General features: G+C 38.4%; 1 protein-coding gene across 3 annotated transcripts in view; it reads left to right on the top strand.

The window, feature by feature from the left end:
• Positions 1–26,351, top strand: part of DOCK3 (dedicator of cytokinesis 3) — a 580,531-nt gene that overhangs the window by 354,906 nt on the left and 199,274 nt on the right. For all 3 annotated transcript variants that reach the window (XM_047849906.1, XM_047849909.1, XM_047849907.1), the window contains 3 exons: positions 5,332–5,416; positions 23,763–23,804; positions 24,445–24,599. In XM_047849906.1, the coding sequence (XP_047705862.1) occupies positions 5,332–5,416; positions 23,763–23,804; positions 24,445–24,599 (282 nt within the window). The remainder of the gene's footprint in view (positions 1–5,331; positions 5,417–23,762; positions 23,805–24,444; positions 24,600–26,351) is intronic.

Below are 26,351 nucleotides of genomic sequence, written 5' to 3' on the forward strand. Positions count from 1 at the left end.
TCCTCTCTGTGTCTGTCTCTCTGCATCTGTTTTGCTCATCATCATCCCCTGAACTTAGCACAATACCTGCCCTTGGCAGGCATCATGTGAATGTATCTAATACAACAAGTTTGTTTTTATGCCTGGTGACCACTCATTCACCAATCTGTATTTGTTTCCTCTGGATTGATACACTGACACAAAAATCATCCCTCAAACTATTGTGACTAAATTGATTACAGTCACTTATTAGTACTTAACCGTCATGGTTATTAGTAGAAAGATAGCAGGTAGAACTGGGAATACCATAGGCTCAGAGTAAGACAGACATAGTTTGAGACAAGCCCAACTCTGCTGCCTTAATAGTCCACCTAGTTAACCTCTCTGTACTTTAGTTTTCTCAATTTTAAAATGGATCTAATACTGTCTACTTCCCATAGTGCTTAAAGATGATATATATAAAATGCCTATCCCAAGTAAATGTTCAGTAAAGGGTAGCTGTTATTAGTTATGTCATATTATATTATTGTATAAATATAAATATACTAGGCTTTCATTAGTGTAGTTATTAGCCATATGCTCTCTTTACAATAAGCGTTAGAAAAAGCCAGTACATACAGGAAATCCTAGTATCGCTAGTCTTTCTCAACCAATTTTGGGAGAGAACTAAGTTCTGGCGACTTAACACATCCATTGTATATGATTAATTAACTTCAAATTATTTTCTGTGTTCTGTGGTTTAGATGAGGAACCCCAGAAGAAAAAGATACAATAGAAAATAGAATATAAAACATTCTTACACACACACACACACACACACACATATATTAGAATGCACATATATATGTGCATACATATATATATATGATTCAAATAATTTGATATAGAGTTTCAGGGCCTTTAAAGAGCTGCACCTGAAAGAATGTAGGACTAGGAATATCTTTTATTCACTGCTGTGTCCATAAGTTCAGCATGAGCCTAGCACAGAGTAGGTGGTAATAAAGTATTGAACTATTGGAATGAATGAGTGATCAGTGCCAGGTGGCAAGACAAGACTAAATGTTTTTGTGAAGAATGTGCACCTATAGGATTAGACTATTTTTGAAAACTCAGCTCTGTACTACATCTGTATATAGATATACATAGATGTATTAATTCTCCTGCTTGTGTCCCTCTGTTCAAGAGTCTCTTTTTCAGATATTGTATCTCTTTGATCACCATCCTTGTAATTTAAGCCATATTTTTGTTAATGATGCCACACGTAATTATGATAATTATAACAGCAGTAATAGTTTGCAGTGCCAGACAGTGTGCTAAATGCTTCCATGGATTGATCTTTACAACAGCCTGTGATAGTAGATAAGATAGTGTGGCCTGGTGGAAGAGCCAAAATGCAAACCAGGCAATCTGACACCAGAGCCCATGCTCCTCAGTACTCTGTTGCACTGCCTCCCCACGCTGCGAAGACAGGGAAGAGACTAAATTGACCACTCCCTGCACTTACTGTTCACTATTCTTAGAGTAAACCACTGAGAGAAATAGATATAGTCAGAAATCTCTTTTCCAGAATAAAATTTGTAGTGAACGAGTGTGGCTTCTCACCATGCAGCATCTCTGCCTTTTTTTCAGTGAGGCCAGTCCTCCAATTTAGCTTTGGAAAACTACTCTTCCTCCTTTGAAGACTATCTCAGTAGAAGGAACTTAGTCTTTGGTTTTTATAAGATCACCCATTAATAATTTTTCTATTGCCTATGATAATGAAATCAAGAAACTAAAAGGCACTGTGCTCTAGTGAGAGGGGAGAATCAGTGTGATGAATATGAACATTTGCTTGACTCACAACTGCTGTATTCTCCATACCCAGCACCATTGGTGGGAAATGATAGGTCCTCAGAGAGTACCTATGGGGTGAGTGGATGGGTGTCTGCATGGATAGTTGAATGGACAAGCAAGCTAAGTGTATCAGAGTGCTAAGACAGAGTGTACATAAATGCCAGTCTCCAGACATGCCCATTGCTCTGTGTGGTACACAACCACAGAGCATATACACTAATCCTAGTCCTATTGACTTAGGTCCATTGGAATTTTTTTCTTATGCTGTTGTTTTGAAAACATCTGTTTTGAGTGGAATATGTGCACAGTCTTTTTGTTATTTAATTGTAATATTTAGACTATCATATATTTTGTGAGCACTAATGGTTAAAGAATATGTATGGAATTTTGATTCATTTTTGTATTTAAAATGTTTCAAAAGAAGGACTACAGAAATTTGGAAAATGTTTTTAATGATGAGTTGGATGATTCCACTTCCCTAATGCAAATACTAATGCCATTATGGGGCGCCTGGGTGGCGCAGTCGGTTAAGCGTCCGACTTCAGCCAGGTCACGATCTCGCGGTCCGTGAGTACGAGCCCCGCGACAGGCTCTGGGCTGATGGCTCAGAGCCTGGAGCCTGTTTCAATTCTGTGTCTCCCTCTCTCTGCCCCTCCCCCGTTCATGCTCTGTCTCTCTCTGTCCCAAAAATAAATAAACGTTGAAAAAAAAATTAAAAAAAAAAAAATCTCTCTTTTCTCTGTTTTCTTTCCTCTGTTTTTCTAAATGTATATAAAAGTATTTTAAATACTTTGAGATCATATCTGCAAAATTATCTTTATGGTGTAAATTGCTTTTTATGATAAGAAAGGTAGAAAGGATGTGCTTCAGCTTTCTCTTGCTTTCCATGACACTGCTGCTTTTACATCCCTTAAGTGTTAGAATCCAGAGACCTGAAATATCAGAGAATTAAGAATAGTTAATATGAGGTGACTGAATGGAATATTTCCTTGATGTAAGAACTCAGGATCCCAGTGGTGAAAAATTAAATGTCTTATCAACTTAAGTATATTCTATAATCAGATTCAATGGCATGGCTTTACCATTAAACTGTAAGCTATCATAGTTAAAGCCAACAGTGTATTACTACTGATCTCAACATGCAAAACTGAGGATTTTGTTTTTTGCACATAGTACCAAAAATTATTTCTTCTTTAAAAATTCATGTTTTTCGGGGCGCCTGGGTGGCGCAGTCGGTTAAGCGTCCGACTTCAGCCAGGTCACGATCTCGCGGTCCGTGAGTTCGAGCCCCACGTCAGGCTCTGGGCTGATGGCTCAGAGCCTGGAGCCTGTTTCCGATTCTGTGTCTCCCTCTCTCTCTGCCCCTCCCCCGTTCATGCTCTGTCTCTCTCTGTCCCAAAAATAAAATAAACGTTGAAAAAAAAAATTAAAAAAAAAATTCATGTTTTTCTATTAAGGATAATGTAAGGTATAATATATATATATAATAGAAAAACTTGAGTTTTTATCTTTTAGTAGAAAAATAGATTTCTTCTTTATTCTTGCCTGCTGAAAAGTACCAATCTAAATTTTGATTCTTAATCATGGTAATCGCTTTAGCCTATACAATTAGTATATTTGCTCCCACCTTTTTCATATAAGTTCTTATTTTTATTTTAGCAATCTTACTGCAACTTCTTTAACCTCTTCATATCTTTTCCTATGAATAGGTTATAAATTATAAAGAAAACAAATCTGCATTTTGGATGTACACATAGTTTTATCTTAGATGAGTGGTGCTTTTATGCACAGAAAGAGTCTACGGAATTAGTTTTTCTAGCATCTTCCTTTAAAAAATTTTTTTAATGTTTATTTATTTTTGATGACAGAGCATGAGCAGGAGAGGGGCAGAAAGAGAAGGAGACACAGAATCCGAAGCAGGCTCCAGGCTCTGAGCTGTCAGCACAGAGCCCAATGCAGGGTTTGAACACAGGAACCGTGAGACCATGACCTGAGCCACAGTTGGTTGCTTAACCAACTGAGTCACCTAAGTGCCCCTATTTTGCTAGCATTTTCTAAAAGCAGTTCATCATCTAGGTGAAGAGAAAAAAAATATACTCCTTTCATTGTCTATAGAATACTTTTGCGAGATGCAGTGATTTATAACCCTTGTGCTGTAGTATAGGGTGGTCACAGAGCAGCTCTGACACCCTGATAAGAGTTATTGACTATCTCCTCAGAAAAAATTCATACATGAATACACACATACTGTTGTAAGCAGTTTTGGGGGCCACAATTCCCTAACTCCATTTGACTCCAGGTTTAGAAAGTAAGAAAGGAGCTAACATTTACTGAATATAAATTATGTTTCATATTTGAACCCAAGATTTCTGGTTCTCTGGAGTTATTTTCACTGTTTCATACTAACTGCCAATCAATTGCCAATCACTGTCTTTTATTCTTTCCTCCCCTAGTTATACCAGATCTTCTGAATATGGGGGTATTTTTAGGAGTAATACTCCTTGGTTAAACTTTCATCTAAAGTTTCTTAAGATATTGACTAATGTGTGGTAAAGTCTTTACTATAACCAATGTCAGTATTAATTAAATTGGAAATGAGATAAAAACTCAACTAGGGGCTCCCAGGTGGTTCAGTCAGTTAAGTGTCGACTTCGGCTCAGGTCATGATCTCATGGTTCATGGGTTCAAGCCCCACATCAGGCTCTGTGCTGACAGCCTATTTCGGATTCTGTGTCTCCCTCTCTCTCTCTGCCCCTCCCTGCTCATGCTCTATCCCTGTCTCTCAAAAATGAATAAACATTAAAAAAATTTTTTTAACTCTTATTCATTTTTGAGAGACAGAGACAGCTTGTGAGCGGATGAAGGGCAGAGAGAGAGGGAAACACAAAATCTGAAGCAGGCTCCAGGCTCCAAGCTGTCAGCACAGAGCCCGACGCGGGGCTCAAACTCACAAACTGTGAGATCATGACCTGAGCAAAGTCGGACGCTTAACCAACTGAGCCACCAAGGTGACCCCCCAAAATTTTTTTAACTCAACTAAAACATACATTCTTTGAGTTTGATATCTTTCAGAGGTGATTTTTATGTGTTTGAATTACAAATCTACTTAGATCCTGAATGATTTTTTCATGCTAATGAAAGTAATGCATGACTAAGCCTTGAGCATACTTGTAGGATTGGTAGGATGAGAAAAATGAACATGACTTATCAATGATCTATAGAAAATACATTCTTAATTCAAACAATCTGTTAGAGACATGATATTGAATAAATTTATTTTTCCATCAGAAGGGGGAACTACTTGGGGATTAAAACTATCACAGTCTTAAAATCCCCAGCCTCATTTATTTACCTACTGGTGAGCACAATTAGCTGTTACTGTATAAAGGCATGTCCCTGCTGGGGTAATGTCTCAACCTCTGTACACAAGGTTATGGCAAATAAGAACTTCTGGGCACATAAAAGGAGATGAGTAGTTGAAGGACATGGCATGCTGAGTGTGTTCTTTCTCTTTACTAGGCATTTGGGCCTGGACTTGGTGCCTCGAAAGGACTTTGAAGTAGTGGATTCAGACCAGATTAGTGTCTCAGATCTCTATAAAATGGTAAGAAATCTAACACAGGGTAAGCTTGTTCCTACACACTTCATTATTTCTTTTGTTTGTTATTCCTAATTACACTATGAAACAGTATTGCTAAAATTGTTCCTTTGTCTTTGTCCCAGTGTATGTAAGGGATCTGCCTTATTCTGACACTACATATCACCATTGCTTTCTAAATGGAAATACTGTGCAAGGCTGTATTGTAATATCCAGGGATCATTTATCTGTTGGTTTTGCTAGTGAATGGAGTTCCTTCAGCCTGCATCCAAAATTCTGTCTCTCACCACCTCTTAAGAAGGGAAGGTAGTTGAAGCTGTAAAGATCCAGTTTATTGGTTAATGTAGTGATTGAACCTGGAAATAATTTAAAATATAGTAAGAGACAGACGTGATACATCCTTAGCTGTCTATTGGCTGTTACTAAAATGTATTGAGTTAATTGATGATGAAGATTACATTTTACAGCCTGAATGAGAAGTAACTAAAGGTAAAAAATTTTAAGGTAAAACAAATAAAGATCAGAAGTCTCAGGTGACTATTAAGCTTAAACTAAGGGACTGGGTAAAATATTGCTTTGTGGAGTTATGTATTTGAGTGTTTATTGAAAGAATTACAAGTTTCTACTTAAGGAAAATGTAATTTTTTAGGTAACTTTGAGGATACAAAGTATGTTGCCTGGTCAAGGACCTTTGGAAATTTGCCTAAGTAACACACAAGTAACATATCAATTGCTAATGTATATTTGCTAGTGTAGGAAAGCATTTGTGTATAGTTGCCCTAACTATGCTCTGTTCAGTATGATGCTGTAAAGCATGAGATTTAGAGATTAAAGATGAACAAGACTTATCCCATCCCTCGAGAATATCACCATCTGGAGTATCGATGTTCTTTACCCTTTCTGGGTCATGGAGATCAGAGAGAATTTCTTCCCAGGACAATGCAAGTATGGTTTTGCATGCAAAGTTTTACCCTCAATTTTAAGTAATTGACAGTTACTTCTGATGTTTTCCCATGAAGTCCATACATGGCCCCCAGGTTGAGAAACTAGTCTAGTGGGATCAAATAGACCACAAACAAACAATTGCCGTATATGTGCTGTATGCCATAAATGTATTAAGATGTTGTTAGAGGGAGTGACTGATTATCTGGGGCTGGGAAAAATCAGTGAAAACTTCCAGAAACAGTAATACTTACTGTAAACCTTGAGGGGTAGACAGGGGATCACCCAGAAGACAAACAAGAAGGAGAGACATTCCAAAATGGAATAGAGAAGTGGTAGTTCCAGGAAACTATCAGATATTTGGTAAGTTTGGCACGTAAGTATGTGTTAATAATTGGGAGGTAAGTCACAGAAGGAGGAAAGGGTCAGATCATGAAGAGTTTTATAAGCCCCATGTTACACTTTGTCCAGTAGTCTGGTATAGCTATGGGAGTAACATGATCGGATATGGGTTTCAAATGCTGGCTCTGTCTATAGAGAATGTAAAATGCAGAAGACTGGAATCAGGAAGGAAAGAGACCACAGAAGTGATTCAGGCAATAAATAATGACTAGACAGCAATAAGAATGAAGAAGAAATGCAGTAGAGAATCTAGATGTTAGTAAATAAAAATGATGAATTTTGATCAATTAGATGTGGAAAGTGAAGGGTGATTGAGAGTTTGAGGCTAAGACCTCCCCTCAGAATGGTGGCTTAGAGGATGCTATTTTTGATGAGGATTTTGCATTTTATTCTAAGTGTGACAGAAAGCCTATGAAGGTATTTGAGCAGAGGAATCACATAATCTGGCTTACATTTTAAAAGGATCCCTCCAGCTGATGTGTGCAGAAGGACCAGAGTGGGGCAAGAATGGAATTAGGGAGCAGTCATTCAAGCAAAATATTTTAATTTTTGGTATTTGGGCCAGAGTTGGAGCAATGAAAGTAGTAAGAAATTGTTGGATTCTGAATGTGTGTTGGAGACAAATCCATTCAGAGTTGGTGATAGATTGATTTGGTATATGTGTGTACAAAAAAGAGGAAGGTCAGAGAAGAATGACTCCTATGTTTTGATCTTCCCAACTTTGACCTTGTAAAAGTGGAATAGGAAATACTGTGGGAGAGGCAGGTTTCGGAGTATAGCAGTGGAAATCAATACATTGGTATGGTTTTTCTTTTCAAGTTTGATACGACTTTTAGACTGTCAAACTGAGATGTTGAAAGTCTGGTGTTCAGAAGTGAAGCTCAGATATAACAACTTCAGAGTCATCAGAATATTATGTGGTATTACCATTTAAAGATGTTGGATGAGATTACCATTACCTTCCACAAACCTTCATACAGTGAAACCCAGTATTCAGCAGATCCTACACAGCACTTCTGGACAGCCAGACATCAATAAACATTGGAGGAAACCTCCCACATAAAAGTCATAGACAGAACAAATACATGTGAAAGGAAATTGGAAGAAACAGACAAGTCAATAGAAGAAAATGGTGGTTACTGTCTGCAAAGAGAAATCCAGAAACAGCCAAGAAACAGAGTGGAACAATCTAAGAAGCAATTGAAGGAGTTCTAGAAAATTACAAATGAGTTAACTGGGATAAACTTGATAAAAATATTAGAAAACAGGATGACACCAATAAAAAATTAGCAATAGGAGAGAAATGTTAGGAAAGTTAGAGGTTTGATCCAAGAGGTCCAATATCCAGATAATGGAGTTAAAGAAGAAAGAACAGAGATAAAGAAATAAAATTACTGAAGAAATCATATTAAAAATTTTTCCAGGGTAGTGATATCACCAAGATGGTGGAGTATAAGATTCCATCCCTGTCCTACCATGAAGATCAACATTTAGACAGGCACAAATGAAAGATAGCTCTGGGAGAGCTTAGAAGAAAACCATCACTTAAGAAGCTTCAGCAACACAGTGGAGCAAAAAAACCTCAGAATAACCAGACAAAAAGCATAGGAAGAACACTTTCATTTTGCTACATCATTCCATGCCCCAGGCTGGCACTACTCAGCACCAAGAAGGAACTCCCTAGCCTAAAAGGATTCCCCTCTCCAGGAAAAGGAGAAGAGGATAGGCGACCAGCCTTCCCAGCCCTTCAGGCACTGTATAAAGGATCCTCTTCAATTTTACCCCATCAAGGGACTGGCAAAGCTGAGACATCTAGAGATAGGTAGGAACAAGGAAAAGGACAGGGGCTACCCATATCTGCCATGCGGCAAGAGTGACCATGGTTCCCACTGGCCTGCTGGGTATAGGATCCCAGCAGCCTTCACTTCTGAGGACTTGAACAACCCTTATAGATGCTGCAAACCCCCTCAGCTTTCATCACTGAGGTCCTCGTCATGGGCCCTAGGAGACTGCTGCACCTCAGCATCTTTCACCTTTGAAGAAACCAGTGGCCAGCAAAGCTGCCACAGAACCCCTGCAAATTTTCTCACCCAAGTTTTTCACCCTGCAGGTATTTGCATTCACAGATGCCAGCCCGCTAAGCACCTCCTGCTCCCTCCCCACCCCTCTCTGGGGCATTAAATATGCAGCAGCTAGCCTAGACCCTGTGGCTGTGCACATGTAACATGCAAGCCTAGATTCCCATGGCTGACCTCTGTGGTTGTGCATATGTTCATATGTAGCCCCTGCTGCTGCGTACCTGCTGGCCCGACTTCTGTGATTGACCTTCATTGCCGTGCATGCTCCCATGGTGAACTCCTGTATACACAGGATTGTATGCCAATAACCAAGGCCCCCACAGCTGCTTATGGGCCCAGATCTGCCCTTGACAGTTGTCCGTGGCCTTCATTGCTGGGTACACCTAAAGCTAACCCCTGAAGCTATGCACCTGCATACTGCCAGGCCAGTCTCTGTCCCAGTCTCCACTGCCTCCTACAGCTATGCGAATGCATGCCAGTAACCAGAGCCCCTGCAGTTGCTAGTGCATGTGCAGTTGGCATCTGCCTCTTGTGCTGGTCCCATTAACTGTGTGTCTTGCAGCTTTCCCCTGACACTTTGCAGGTACCTTGAAGCTGAAGGTATACCTACTACTAGCTCTGACCACCACTGCTGCCTGCCCAGGTTCCTAGACACTGGACTTGGAAGAGCCACTGAGGACCCCACCAACCATTGCAGACACTGTAGACCCTCTGCACCTCTCTACGAAATCCCATGGTTGTCGCTATTGTTGACCCATGTGGCCTAAGCCAGTGAGACACACACTCCTGGCCCCAGAATTGCCATATGCCCTACACTTGGCATCCTGCACCACTAGACCCAGAGTCATAGCATTCTCTAGCATCCCCCTACCTATCAGTGAAGATCTTTCCTCACTGAACTCATTCAGTATAGTCTTGAAATGGTGACTGCTCTTCACATACACAGATAAATATTCAAGAGTACAAGAATCACAAAGAATCAGGGAAATGTGACATGAGCAAAGGAACACAGTAAACTTTCAGTGACCCCAAAGAAATGGAGATATACAAATTGCTGACAGATAATTCAAAATAATTGTTCTAAGATGCTCAGAGGGCTTGTAGCCCTCACAAAAAAAAAATTCAACAAAACTGGGTAAATAATACAAGAACAAAATGAAAAGTTCAACAAAAAGAAAATATAAAAAACAATGAAATAAATTTTGGAGCTGAAGGATACAAAGACTGAAGAATCAATAGAAAGCTTCAATATCAGAATGGACTTCTACAACTATATGGTCAATGAATCTTCAACAAAGCAGGAAAGACTATTCAATGGAAAAAAACAAGACAGTCTTTTCAACAAATAGTGTTGGGAAAACTGGACAGAAACATGCAGAAGGATGAAACTGTAACACTTTCTTACAACAGACACAAAAATAAACTCAAAATGAAGGACCTAAACAGGAGACAGGAAACCATCAAAATGCTAGATAACACAGGCAACAACCTCTTCAACCTTGGCCGGAGTAACTTCTCACTAAGAGTAACATCTCACGAAAGGCCAGAAAAACAAAAGCAAACATGACCTATTGGGTCTTTTCTTAAAATGTATTACTTTAAATTTTTTTTATATAATTTTATTTTTTAAAATTTACATCCAAATTAGTTAGCACATAGTGCAACAGTGATTTCAGGAGTAGATTCCTTAGTGCCCCTTACCCATTTAGCCCATCCCCCCTCCCACACCCCCTCCAGTAACCCTCAGTTTATTCTCCATATTCATGAGTCTCTTCTGTTTTGTCCCCCTCCTTGTTTTTTATATTATTTTTGTTTCCCTTCCCTTACATTAATCTGTTTTGTCTCTTAAAGTCCTCATATAAGTGAAGTCATATATTTGCCTTTCTCTGACTAATTTCATTATTTTTTAGTTTTTTTAACGTTTATTAATTTTTGAGAGAGAGAGAGCATGAGCAGGGAAGGGGCAGAGAGAGGGAGACATAGAATCCGAAGCAGGCTCCGGGCTCTGAGCTGTCAGTCTAGAGCCTGACAGAGCTCTAACTCATGAACTGTGATATCATTACCTGAGCTGAAGTTGGATGCTTAATCGACTGAGCCACCCAGGCACCCCAAACTATTAATCAAGATAAAAAGCTTCTGCACAGTGAAGGAATGATCAACAAAACTAAAAGGCAGCCTGCAGAATGGGAGAAGATATTTGCAAACAACATATGTGATAAAAGGTTAGTATCCAAAGTCTGTAAAGAACTTATCCAACTCAACATCCAAAAAAATAATAATAATAATAATCCAGTGAAGAAACGGCAGAAGACATGCATAGATACTTTCCAAAGAAGACATCAGATGGCTAACAGACACATGAAAAGATACTTAACATCACATCATCAGGGAAATACAAATCAAAAGCATGATGAGATACCAGCTCACACCTGTCAAAATGGCTAAAATTAACAACACAAGAAAGAAAAGGTGTTGGTGAGGATGCAGAGAAAGGGGAACCCTCTTGCACTTGTGGTGGGTTGCAAACTTGTGCAGGCACTCTGGAAAACAATATGGAAGTTCCTCAAGAAACTAAAAATAGAACTACCCTATAATCCAGCAATTACACTATTAGGAATTTACCCAAAGAATACAAAAATACAGATTCAAAGGGGGTACATGCACTCCAGTGTTTATAGCAGCTCTGTCAACAATAGCCAAATTATGGAAAGAGCTCAAATATCCATCAACTGATGAATGGATAAAAAGATGTGGTACATATATACAAGGGAATACTGCTTGGTGATGAAGAATAATGAAACCTCTCCATGCAACAACATGGATGGAACTAGAATGTATTATGCTAAGCAAAACAAGCCAGTCAGAGAAAGACAGATACCGTGACTTCACTCGTGGTATTTAAGAAACAAAATAGATGAACATAGGAGAAAGGAAAGAAAAATGAGATAAAAACAGAGAGGGAGGCAAACCATAAAAGACTCTTAACTACAGAGAACAAACTAAGGGTTACTGGAGGGGAAGTGGGTAGGGGATGGGCTAAATGGGCGTTAAGGGCACTTGTTGGTAAGAGCAGCAGGTGTTCTATGTAAGTGATGAATCACTGGGTTCTACTCCTGAAACCAGTACTACACTGTATGGTAACTAACTTGAATTTAAATAAATAAATGTAAATATTTTTTAAATGCCAATGGGATTTTTTAGAAATGAAATTCTAAATTTCATATGGAACCACAATAGACCCTGGAGGCATCACACTTCCTGATTTCTTTTTTTTTTTTTAGTTTTTTAATGTTTATTTATTTTTGAAAGACAGAGAGACAGAGCACAAGCAAGGGTGGGGCAGAGAGAGAGGGGGGCACAGAATCTGAAGCAGGCTCCAGGCTCTGAGCTGTCAGCAGAGCCCAACGCAGGTCTCAAACTCACGAACCGTGAGATCATGACCTGAGCCAAAGTTGGATGCTCAACCAACTGAGCCACCCAGGCTCTCCTCTGATTTCAGACTACATTATAAATTTATAGTAATCAAAACAGTATGGTACTGGCTTGATGAACAGACCAATGGAGCAGAATTGAGACCCCAGAAATAAACCCACACGTATATGGTCAACTAATGTTTGCAAGGGAGCCAATAATATTCAATGAGGGAAGGATAGTCTCTTCAGTAAATGTTGGGAAAACTGGATATTCAAATGCAGAAGAATGAAAATTGTACTTCTATCTTACACTGCTCACAAAAATTAACTCTAAGGACTTAAATGTTAGACCTAAAACTGTAATCTCCTAGAAGAAAACATAAAGCAAAGCTGCTTGACATTGCTGTTGCCAGTGGTTTTTGAATATGACACCAAAAGCACAATAGCAAAAGCAAAAATTAACAAGTGGGACAACATTAAAATAAAACAGTTTCTGTGCAGCAAAAGAAACAATTAACAAAATGAAAAGTCAGCCTACAGAAGAGGAGAAAATATTCACAAACCATAAAGGGTTAATATCCAAACTATGTAAGGAACTCCTAAAGCTCAAGAGAAAAAAACAGTCTGATTTTTTAAATGGGCAGAGGATCTGACTTTTTTCCAAAGAAGACACAAAAATACATGAAAAGGTGTTCAGTATCATTAACCGTTAGGGAAGCACAAATCAAAACCACAATGAAATATTACCTCACATCTGTTAGAATGCCTGTCATCAAAAAGACAGGAGGTACTAACTTCCAGTTATAAAATAAATAATTCACCGAGTTGAAAGTAAAGCCTAGGGAATATAGTCAGTAATAACATAATGACATTGAATGGTGACAGATGGTGACTACACTTAACTGTAGTGAGCATTGAGTAATGTATCGTATTGTTGAATCAGTGTTGTACACCTGAAACTAATATAACACTGTATGTTGATTATATTTTAATAATAAAAAATAAAAGAGAAAAAGAATTTTTTCAACGTTTATTTATTTTTGGGACAGAGAGAGACACAGCATGAACGGGGGAGGGGCAGAGAGAGAGGGAGACACAGAATCAGAAACAGGCTCCAGGCTCTGAGCCATCAGCCCAGAGCCCGACGCGGGGCTCGAACTCACGGACCGCGAGATCGTGACCTGGCTGAAGTCGGACGCTTAACCGACTGCGCCACCCAGGCGCCCCGAGAAAAAGAATTTTTTAAAAGATGAGATAAATAGTGGCAAGGATATGTAGCAAAGAGAACTCTCGTGCACCATTGTTGGAAATATAAATTTGTACAGTCACTGTGAAAAGCAGAATGGAGATTCCTCAAAAAATAGAAAATAGAACTGTATGATCCAGCAATTCTACTTTTGGGTATATATCCAAAGAAATTGGAATTCAGATCTCAGAGGATAGCTGTACTTCCTTGTTCATTGAAGCACTATTCACAGTAGCCAAGACATAGAAACACTTAAGTGTCCATTGATGGATGAATGGAGAAATAAAATACAGTATATATGCAATAAAATATTAATCACCCATAATAAAGAAGGAAATCCTACCATTTATAGCAAAATTGATGAACCCTGAGAGCATTATACTAAGTGAAATAAATCAGAGAATGACAAATAATACTTTATGATCTCATTTATATGTGGAATTTTAAAAAGCTGAAATAATAGAAACAAAGAGTAGATTGTTGGTTGCCAGGGGTGGGGAGTAGAGGAAATGAGATATTAGTCAAAGGGTACAAACTTTCAGTTATAAGAGGATTAAATTCAGGGTATCTAATGTAACACATGGTGACAGTTGTTCACTATAGTGTATTGTGTACTTGAAGGTTGTTAAAAGAGTAGATCTTAAATGTTCTCACCATACCAACAACAACAAAAAAAGGTAATTGTGTTAGGTGAAAGACGTGTTAACTAACCTTATTTTGGTACTTATTTTGCAATATTATATGTGTATCAAATCATCATGTTGTGCACCTTAGACTTATATAATATGTTAATCATATCTCAGTAAAGCTGGCAAAAAAAAAAAAAAAAAACCTTTTCCAGAGCATAGATATGAGTCTCCAGGTTGAAAAGTCCTAATAAGTATTTAATGCTTAATTGTGAAATTTTAGCTCACTAAAGTTGAAACCTTCCAGTGAGAAAAATAGGTCACCTACTAAGGATTTGTCCTAAGAATAGCATTTGTCTTCCTAATAGCAACGCTGAAAACTAGAAAATAATGAAACACTGCCTTTAAAATTCTGAGGGAAAATAAAATTTGTCTTAGAATTCTGCATTTACTCTGCTATATTATCAATCAAATGGGAAAGTTGCCTGAAGAAAATTTTGGTCACTCAAAGTATAAAAACAAATGAATAAAAAGTCTCTAACTCTTTTTTAGGAAACTACGAAACAATAAATTATTTGTTTAAAATAAGGGAGTAAACGAAAAGATGCTATTAGCATCTTTTGCTATACAGCATCCTGTGCCATACAGGAAAGGGAATGAAAGGAGAAGTGCAGAGAATTCTCAGGTTACCATCAGAGGAACATTCCAGGATGACAGTTGTGCAATAGGCCTAGACAGTAACTGGTCTAGATGAAAGCAGAGGGTCAGTCAGGAGGAAATGTCTCCAGGAGAAAAATGACTTCATAGAGTATTTGGTAGTTTTATCCATAGCAGTCTACATATTTAATGCAATCCCTATCAAAATACCATCAGCATTTTTCAGAGAGCTAGAGAAAACAATCCTAAGATCTGTATGGAACCACAAAAGACCCCGAATAGTCAAAGCAATCCTGAAAAAGAAAAACAAAGCTGGAGATACCATGATTCTGGATTTGAAACTATATTATAAAGCTGTAGTCATCAAGATAGTATGGGACTGGCACAAACACAGTCAATGGAACAGAATAAAATACCCAGAAATGGACCCACAACTATATAGTCAACTAATCTTCAACAAAACATGAAAGAATATCCAATGGAAGAAAGACAGTCTCTTCAACAGTTGGGAAAACTGGACAGCAACATTCAGAAGAATGATGCTAGACCACTAGCTTAGACCATACACAAAAATAAGTTCAAAATAGATGAAAGACCTAAATGTGAGATAGGAAACCATCAAAATCCTAGAGGAGAAAAAAGGCAGCAACCTGTTTGACCTCAGCCAGAGCAGCTTCTTTCTAGACACTTCGCCAAAGGCCAGGGAAACAAAAGCAAACATAAACAATTGAGACTTATGATAAAAAGCTTCTGCCAGTAAAGGAAACAATAAACAAAACTAAAAGGCAGCCTACATAATGGTAGAAGGTATTTGCAAATGACATATCTGATAGAGGGTTAGAATCCAAAATCTATAAAGAACTTAGCAAACTCAACTCCCAAAATACAAATAATCCAGTGAAGAAATGGTCAGAAGACATGAATAGAAACTTTTCCAAAGAAGACATCCATATGGCTAACAGACACATGAAAAGATGCTCAACATCACTCATCAACAGGGAAATACAAGTCAAAACCACAATGAAATACCACCTCACACCTGTAAAAACAGCTAAAATGAGCAGCACAGGAAACAACAGGTGTTGGTGATGTTGTGGAGAGAGGGGAACCCTTTTGCACTGTTGGTGGGAATGCAAACTGGTGCGGCCACTCTGGAAAACAGTATGGAGGTCTCAAAAAATTAAAAATAGAACTATCCTGTGATCCAGCATTTGCAGTACTGGGTATTTATCCAAAGGATATAGGTGTACTGTTTTGAAGGGGCACATGTACCCCAATCTTTATAGCAGTGCTATCAACAATAGCCAAGGTATGGAAAGAGCCCACATGGAGTGTCCATTGACTGATGAATGGATGAAAAGATGTGGCATATATTGAATACTACTTGTGATGAAAAATAATGAAATCTTGTCATTTGCCACAACTAGAGGGTATTAGGTTAAGCGAAATAAGTCAGAGAAAGCTATTAAATGGCTTCATTCATATGTGGAATTTGAGAAACACAACAGAACACAGGGGAACGGAAGGAAAAATAAGATAAAAACAGAAGGAGATAAGCTATAAGAGACTCTTAAAGACAGAGAACAAACTGAGGGTTGCTAGAGGGGAGGTGGGTGGGAGATGTGTTAAATGGGTGATGGACCTTAAGGAGGGCATTTTTGGGGACAAACATTGGGTGTCATATATAAGAGATGAATCATTGGGTTCTACTCTTGAAGCTGAGACTATACTGTGTATTAACTAACTTGAATTTAAATTTAAAAAAGCACACAATGAGATACCACCAAACTCTCTCACTTTGGAGAGAGCCCAAATATCCATCAACTGATGAATGATAAAGAAGATGTGGTATAATAATGAAGAAACAGGAAGAGAAATAAAGAAACTGAGCCCATTCACAATTGCACCAAGAACCATAAAATACCTAGGAATAAACCTAACCAAAGATGTAAAAGATCTGTATGCTGAAAACTACAGAAAGCTCATGAAGGAATGGAAGAAGATAGAAAGAAATGAAAAACCATTCCATGCTTATGGATTGAAAGAATAAATATTGTTAAAATATCAATACTTCCCAAAGCTATCTGCACATTCAATGCAATCCCAATCAAAATTGCACCAGCATTCTTCTTAAAGCTAGAACAAGCAATCCTAAAATTTGTATGGAACCACAAAAGACCCCTAATAGCCAAAGTAATATTGAAGAAGAAAACCAAAGCGGAAGGTATCAAAATCCCAGACTTCAGCCTCAACTACAAAGCTGTAATCATCAGGACAGTATGATATTGGCACAAAAACAGACACGTAGACCAATGGAATAGAATAGAGACCCCAGAATTAAACCCACAAATGTATGGCCAACTAATCTTTGACAAAGCAGGAAAGAATATCCAATGGAAAAAAGTCTCTTTAACAAATGGTGCTGGGAGAGCTGGACAGCAACATGCAGAAGAATGAAACTAGACCACTTTCTTACACCATACACAAAAATAAACCCAAAATGGATGAAGGACCTGAATGTGAGACAGGAAACCATCAAAACCCTAGAGGAGAAAGCAGGAAAAAACTTCTCTGACCTCAGCCGCAGCAATTTCTTACTTGGCACATCTCCAAAGGCAAGGGAATTAAAAGCAAAAATGAACTATTGGGACCTCATGAAAATAAACAGCTTCTGCACTGCAAAGGAAACAATCAACAAAACTAAAAGGCAACCGACAGAATGGGAAAAGATATTTACAAATGACATATCAGACAAAGGGCTGTATCCAAAATCTATAAAGAGCTCACCAAACTCCACACCCGAAAAACAAATAATCCAGTGAAGAAATGGGCAGAAGACATGAATAGACATTTTTCCAAAGAAAACATACAGATGGCCAACAGCCACATGAAAAGATGCTCAACGTCGCTCCTCCTCAGGGAAATACAAATCAAAACCACACTCAGATACCACCTCATGCCGGTCAGAGTAGCTAAAATGAACAAATCAGCAAACTACAAATGCTGGCGAGGATGTGGAGAAACAGGAACCCTCTTGCACTGTTGGTGAGAATGCAAACTGGTACAGTTGCTCTGGAAAACAGTGTGGAGGTTCCTCAAAAAATTAAAAATAGAACTACCTGGGGCGCCTGGGTGGCGCAGTCGGTTAAGCGTCCGACTTCAACCAGGTCACGATCTCGCAGTCCGGGAGTTCGAGCCCCGCGTCGGGCTCTGGGCTGATGGCTCAGAGCCTGGAGCCTGTTTCTGATTCTGTGTCTCCCTCTCTCTCTGCCCCTCCCCCGTTCATGCTCTGTCTCTCTCTGTCCTAAAAATAAATAAACGTTGAAAAAAAAATTAAAAAAAAAATAGAACTACCCTATGACCCAGCAATAGCACTGCTAGGAATTTACCCAAGGGATACAGGAGTGCTGATGTATAGGGGCACATCTACCCCCATGTTTATAGCAGCACTTTCAACAATAGCCAAATTATGGAAAGAGCCTAAATGTCCATCAACTGATGAATGGATAAATATGTGGTTTATATATACAATGGAATACTGCTTGACAATGAGAAAGAATGAAATCTGGCCATTTGCAGCAATGTGGATAGAACTGGAGGGTATTATGCTAAGTGAAATAAGTCAGGCAGAGAAAGACAGATACCATATGTTTTCACTCGTATGTGGATCCTGAGAAACTTAACAGAAGACCATGGGGGAGGGGAAGGGGAAAATAAAAAGTTACAGAGAAGAGGGAGACAAACCATAAGAGACTCTTAAAAACTGAGAACAAACTGAGGGTTGATGGGAGGTAGGGGAGAAGGGAAAGTGGGTGATGGGCATTGAGGATGGTACCTGTTGAGATGAGCACTGGGTGTTGTATGGAAACCAATTTGACAATAAATTATATTTAGTTTTAAAATAATAAAAAGGAAGATGTGTGTGTATATATATACACACATGCATTCACACACATATGCATACAATGGAATATTACTCAACTTCAAAAAATGAAATTTTGCCATTTGCAGTGACGTGGATGGAGCTAGAATGTATTATGCTCTAACACAGTAAGTCAGAGAAAAACAAATACCATATGATTTCACGCATGTGGAGTTTAAGAAACAAAACAGATGAACATGGGAAATTGGGGGAGGGAAGAGAGGGAAACAAACTACAAGAGACTCTTAACAATAGAGAACAAACTATGGGTTGATGGAGGGAGGTGGATGGGAGATGCGCTAGATGAGTGATGGGTATTGAGGAGGACACTTGTTGTGATGATCACTCAGTGTTGTATGTAAGTGACGAGTCACTGAATTCTGCTCCTGAAACCAATACTGCACTGTATTTTAACTAACTAGAATTTAAATATAAACTTGAAAGAAAAAGAATATTGTACCATATGGAGGATGTTTTTGAAAGGTATTTTATAAAGCTGTAGAAGAACATAGGAAAGGGCCCTGTAACTTAAATAAAACTAAGATTGCCTTTTTAAGAATTTTTTATTATTTTCAATGTTTATTTATTTTTGAGAGAGAGACAGAGCATGAGCAGGGGAGGGGCAGAGAGCGAGGGAAACACAGAATCTGAAGCAGGCTCCAGGCTCTAAGCTGTCAGCACAAAGCCCGACGTGGGGTTCAAACCCACAGACCATGAGATCATAACCTGAGCTTAAGTCAGATGCTCACTGACTGAGCCACCCAGGCGCCCCAAAAACTAAGACTTCTAAAACAAAAGCAAAATGTAGAAGAAAGGAAATGTAATTGAAATACTGTTTGGCTCACCAGTGAACAATATTTAAGTTACAGTCACTAACAAGTTTTAACCAAAAATTGGGAGATATTAGGAAGATAGATGAAGGGAAGTGAATATAAACAAATGTGAAAATCCTCACTACCATTATAAGAAGCTAATAAATAAATCTAAAACTTCACAAAAAGAGAGCTTTATAAATGTGACATTTAGAAATACTTGATAAATTTTAGAAAAAAACATAATAAAGAGGTAAAAGTACTTATCTTAGGAAATAGTACAGGATGAACAGAGGACTGATAATTTTATTGCAAGACTTTTTTTTATGTTTGCCAACTTAATAGGCATGATTGTTTCTTATTGTTTTAATTTTCATTTGATTACTAGGGAGGTGGAACATAGTGTTATAAGTCTACTGATTGAATTGCATTTTTTTTTCTGAATTATCAGTGTGTCTCTGGCCCATCCCCCCCCCCCAACTGGTAGTCTTTCAGCAGTTTATTTTTTTAATATGAAATTTATTGTCAAATTGGTTTCCATACAGCACCCAGTGCTCATCCCAACAGGTGCCCTCCTCAATAACCGTCACCCACCCTCCCCTCCCTCCCACCCCCCATCAACCCTCAGTTTACTCTATTGCAAGACTTTTAAGGCTATTTAACTTTTAAAACTATGTGCTTATATTACTTTTAATACATTTAAATGTTAATTTTAAAATGTTGACTTCTCAAAAAGACCAAAGAAAGATTCAAGTCTCTTTTTTTCATTTTATGCTGTCTTTTATCCCATGTATTTGCCTTTAGATAAAAGAACTAGATATTCAGAAGAAAAAAATGATTTTGAAAGTCCATAAATTTATTGAAAACAACTTATTTTTATGTTAAATTGCATATAGTAAATGCACAGCAAGTGTTTTGATTAAATGTTAAATTTACCAAGAAGTTTCAAAGGAATAACCTTTAAAAACCTTTTTGTATTAACATTTAAATCTATTACTGGAAATTACAAAGGCTCCATGTGAAACTTTCTGAATATAATATTCCTTGTCACTCATTTTGCAAGAAAACCTTTATGAATAGGATTATACCTTAAGTTTACATTTAGAAATTTTGTTTTTCATTACAAAGATCAATCCCCTGTGCAAGTGTTTAGTGGTAATAATTGGTAAAAATCTCTTTATATGGACAGATTTTCTATTCTATATGACAAGAACCAGAAGAATCCCCTAATTCTCCTCAGTTCTTGCTTCTGCATAAAAACAAGTCCAAATGCACTTTCAACGACACAGAACTGGTGCCGCCCAAACTGAAAAGCATTTCAAAGGGCAACAACAAAGTATTTGTGTTAATTTTAATTAGCTATGCCTCTTTGGGGAATGTGGACACTTGAAGATTATATAAGAGCTTCTAAATTGCGGGGAGATCTAACAGAATACTTACATTATAACCTCCTGTTATGTTGTTATCTTTCCACATTAGCATGTGTTGGGAACTGTATTAGTCTGTTATCTTCTAGTGCTAATTAATGTTTTTATTAGATCAATGTTTGTACTTTCATTTCTGGACTTAAATCAATTGATTAAATTTGCTAGCAATGAAGCATCGTTTTATTAGTGATCTGACTAAATAGATCTTGTATTTCCTTGTAAGACCCACAATACTTAACACAGTTCCAAATATATATAGCAGGCAATTAATTGTGTTATTCAATTGAATAGAATGTCTGAAGTTGCAGGGTTTTTTCCCATATTGGTAGACTTTTGTAGACTAAATGAACCAAAGACTTCAAAGGGCTGAAAACGCCTTCTGTATGGGGGAAATTTGGCAGAATAGTAATGTAGTGCATACATTTTTTTAATGAGAAATGAAAATTTATTCCAAACACAAAGGACACAAAAGCAATTGTAAGAGAATATTTTCTTGAATTATCTGGTAATAAATGAGAAAACTTGGATGAAATAAAAAAGCTTTCCTAGGAAAAGGTAGATTACCAGTATTAACAGAAATACAGATTTAAAAGAAAGAAGTATTAGTATTTGGCTCACCAGACAGACATCTGGCCAGCCAAATGTTTTTATATATACTCAACAGAGGTCTTTGAATATTTTATGTTATTAATTATAAAATATGATGGTAACATTAACAGCAAGCAATTCTATAGGGTTTATAACCAGGAGACAAATTGCTGAATGGTTAGGTAATAACATTTTCAGCGCTAATACATTAGGCCATATTTTTTTCCAAAATGACTATATATACCCCCACTAGCAATGTCCATGCAATTCTTAATTAATTTATATTTTTGATGTACATTGCCCTATATTTGTACTTCAAATATAAAATGATTAAGATAGGGTTTTTTTTGCTCTCTGGGAGGGCAAAGTCTAGAGTTAGGTAGCAAACACACAGAAATAATACATTATGGCCCTAATACAGGTGGTGATGGTTCTGAAGAGGGATATTATCAGCTGGCCAGCTGAATGCCACCTAAAGGGGAAGTGGTTTTTCCCTACGGTGCCATGAAAGAGGTTCCAGAATGTCAGTTTTGATGCTTTACCCACACAACATTTGTTAGACTGGTTTGAAAATTCTCCTCAAATTTGGTGCTTCTAAAATCTAGAATGACATTTGTTATTGTCAAAAGGGAGTTCACCGAAATTAGCTATAAACTCCTGTATGTAGTTATAATTGAATATTTGTGTTGAGGATTGGTAGTCATTTTAGGAGTTAATCAGTAACTCCACTTGAGAAGAATCACTTAGTGTAGTCCCTGAATGTAAAATAGAACAATGGAAAGCATTTTAGGCCAATAACCTTCCCAGTGGGATATGGGTCAGTAAACCATAGAAAACTTTTTTTTGAAAGCCTGAGTTTTAAAAATATTTCATTTATTTTGGGAGAGAGAGAACAAAATGTGTGCACATGTGAGTCAGGGGAAGGGCAGAGAGAGGAAGAGAGAGAATCCCAAGCAGGCTCTGCACTGTAAGTGCAGAGCCCAATGTGGGGCTCAGTCTCACTAAGCATGAGATCATGACCTGAGCTGAAATCAAGAGTTGGTTGCTTAATGGACTGAGCCACTCAGGCATCTGGAAAGCCTAATTTTTTAGAAACCTTTTTGTATACATTTTCTTTTATACATATACATTCTATGTGATGATTTCCCCAGCTGTTGGAGGCCTATTTTATTATATTTAATATGCATCATGGGAACATATAGTCCCATCAATGAACATTAATAATCAATAATAAATTACTAATATAGCTAATAATACACATGAATATTTGATAATTAGCAAATATGGCTAGTAAGATACATTTAAATTAACATCTAATTGTATTCAGTTTTCCAAATGGACACATTTAACCCTAAATTAAAAAAATGAAATCAGTCTACTCAGCAACCATCCTTCCTACCCACGTGGTGTAGAATAGTTCACCAAATGAGTGTTGTCTCCCACTTCTAGGTCCCAAAGAGAGCAAATAGAAACTCTCATTGTTGCATTTAACAAGACCAGGGACTGAACATACCAGGTTACCATACCAGGTTAATCTGCACAAAACCCTGTGAGGTTGAGTTCAGCACAAAATGTTATCCTCACTTTTATATGAGCAAAGACAAATGTGAGTCAAGATTTAAAACCAGGTGGTCTCACTTCTGCACTTAGGTCCCTAACTACTGTTCCATGCAGCTTCCTGTTAGGTAATTTGAGCCTCACAGTAACTGAGAGAAAGACAATAAAAGCTTTTATCTCAGTTTTACAGGTGAGGAAAATGTCTCTTGGAGAGAGTAAGCAATTTATCTGATTTCACAACCCTTTTACATTTAGCTGGGATTGGAATCTGCTTCTTCTAACATCAGCCAGCAGCAAAGGAACAGCATGTTGGGGGTGAGGGGTGCTTCAAGTTAAAGACTACACATCCTCCAGAGTAGAAAGCCTGAATAAGCTGGATCTTGCAGCTCAGGAGGTGGTAGAGGGTGTGGAGCAAACAGCACCAAAGCAAAAATCTACTAGCAAGAGCCCATCACTTGGGTGGTTGGTACTCTGAGCTGGAGAGTCTTGGGTTTGAATCCAGACTTTGCCACCTTCTTGCTGTATGATCTTCAGCACGTCACTTTCTTACACCAAGATTTTTATCAGAATTAAATGAGAACATATAAGTAAAAGACTACAGAATGCCTAACATATAGAGGCTGCTGAATAACAGTTACTTTCTTTCCCAGTTGAGTGAATTTTTCTTTTTTTCTTTCCATAGCACTTATCTAGCCGGCAGAGTGTACAGCAAAGCACATCCCAGGTAAGCAGTCTAACTAGGCCTCCCAGTATTTCCCTCAGCTCTTTCTTTTAAGAGGTCACAGCATGGGGATGCACCAGCCAGTGATAGCCACCCCTGATGTCTTGATTGTGTGCTGCCTTTAATCTAAATGGCCCTGGTCTCTGAGCAGATTTGCCTGGTCTCCACTCACTGCTCTGTGCAAATTTACTTAAGCACAATTAAAATAAAGTAGACGGGAGACTAAAATGAATCCATCTGGGAGAAAATAGAAGTGTCATTTAGTATGGTAGCTATTACCATCTAACAATGTAAATCAAGTGCATCAGGGTGACAGTGTCTCCAAAAAATAACTTTGAATTTAGAAGTTTGTGGAGAATTTATAAATTTGTGATCTTGTGGAGACTTTAAATTCACTCATAAGTTGGAATTACTGTTCCTATATCTCCTCCACTCAGTTTACTTCTCCCAGCTGCATATTTGCCCACTTCAAACCAAGTATATTGACACAGTACTCCCTTACTAGCAGAGAAAACACCTTTTCTCTCTCTTAAATTATCCCCTTTGGTAGTATGAGGAAAGCCAGTCATTTAGTTTTCATTTTATTTATGACCAATGCATGAATAACTAAAATTGGAATCACTGCTTTTGCCTTCCTCATTAGGTAGATACGATGCGCCCACGTCATGGAGAAACCTGTCGGATGCCAGTGCCACATCACTTCTTCCTCAGTCTGAAGAGTTTCACCTACAATACCATTGGAGAAGATACTGATGTCTTCTTTTCCTTATATGATATGAGAGAAGGCAAGCAGATCAGGTAAAAGTTACTAGAGGTTGTGGTGAGGTTGAGATTGTATAAGGATGGTATTGGTTGGGTCATAAGCATCTCTGGCCTTCAGAGAAGATAGATGACAGAGAAAGAAAAACAAGATTAGGTGACCTCTTCTTACTTAGCAGGGAGTTTTGCCTCAAATCCCAGTTTACCTTGAAGTCACGTGTGGCCTCTTTTTTATCCTGTGCCTATTTCCACATGGAAGTTCAACCCCAGTCTTGGCTGTTACCACCTCAGAGAGAGAAGACGATGCAACTCTTCAGTGCTAGAGAAAACGCATAAGAGAAACATAGAACAAAGCAAGTTCAGCAGAGAGGTCCAGCTCCAGAATACAGTACCCTGGGCCCTGCCTTGCTGCACGTGGGAGAGAGGGTTCACAGTGTAGTAGGTTAATGGTGTCCTGTCTAAGAGCAGCCAAGCCCTCAATGCCATTCCAGCCCTGCAAAGGGGAGAGAGCATCTTCCAGACTGAAGGGAAGGTTGGTCTGATTCCATTGTTCCTCTTTTCCTTGGATTGGAAGAGAGGCCACAGAATGGGTCTGATATGCAGCAGACCATGTATTTGGGCAGAGCAGTGAAGCCTTTAAGCATGAGCAAGTGCAGCAGTGCTTTCATCGTGAAAGGTGGGAGGAGTCAAGGAGACATTCCAGGCTTCTGTTTCTCTACAGGCCAGCACGGCTGTGATGGGTGAGATGATCTTTATAGCCAACTTAGACTTTTAGGGCATCCAGACATTTCTCTGTGGTCATCTTCTAGGTGGGGTGGGGAGAAAGTAAATTTGGGGATGCTTTTATATTGCTTGGAAACTTCCTGTATTCAAAGTGCTTTATGGGTTTTTTATTTTTTTTATTTTTTACTTAAAAACTGAAATCATGGTTTCATTTTTCCAATTGCATGTTATATACAAGAAAATTAAAAATGGAAGTTATAACAGTACAAAAGGAAAGCAGTTAGTTTGCATGCTTCCCAGTACCTCTGTTCTTGACAGACCTTGCCCTGCAAATTAAAACACCTTGCTTCACTTTGGCATAGGGATAAAATGATACATTTACTGATGGGGGCATGTGGAATTTCCTTGTCACCAGTAGCTCCCAGCATGTGTGTCTAGGAAAGCTGTGGCTAAAGGTAGTTGTGGCAGGGATGACAGCTACAGCTGCTGTGCACAGGTAAGACTGTAGGTCAGGGCTATGGAGATGCAGATTCTGGCTGCTTCTGTTTTCCTCCTGGGTCAGAGATTTGTAAACTTATTACTTATTTTTGTATATGGAAGAATCCTTTCTTTCTTTTTTTTTTAACGTTTTATTTATTTTTGAGACAGAGAGAGACAGAGCATGAACAGGGGAGGGTCAGAGAGAGGGAGACACAGAATCCAAAACAGGCTCCAGGCTCTGAGCTGTCAGCACAGAGCCCAACGCGGGGCTCGAACTCACGGACCGCCAGATCATGACCTGAGCCGAAGTCGGCCACTCAACCAACTGAGCCACCCAGGCGCCCCAAGAATCCTTTCTTTAAGCTAAATTTTATGAGAAAGTTCAATAAATAAAACAGGTAAAATAGAACTACTTCACTGTTGAAGGGAAAGGGGAAATAATAGGAATCTCACTGTGCCCCTTAACCCCACCCAGTATTCTGTGTGACCACTGAAAGTCCATGGGCTGCAGTTTAAAAACCAGAGCACCCTGCTTAATCATCCTTGAGTGCCAGGGATTGTGTCTTCTCTTTCCATGATCACAGCACC

Source organism: Prionailurus viverrinus, chromosome A2 (assembly GCF_022837055.1).
Source record: "Prionailurus viverrinus isolate Anna chromosome A2, UM_Priviv_1.0, whole genome shotgun sequence".
NCBI classification, from domain to species: Eukaryota; Metazoa; Chordata; class Mammalia; order Carnivora; family Felidae; genus Prionailurus; species Prionailurus viverrinus.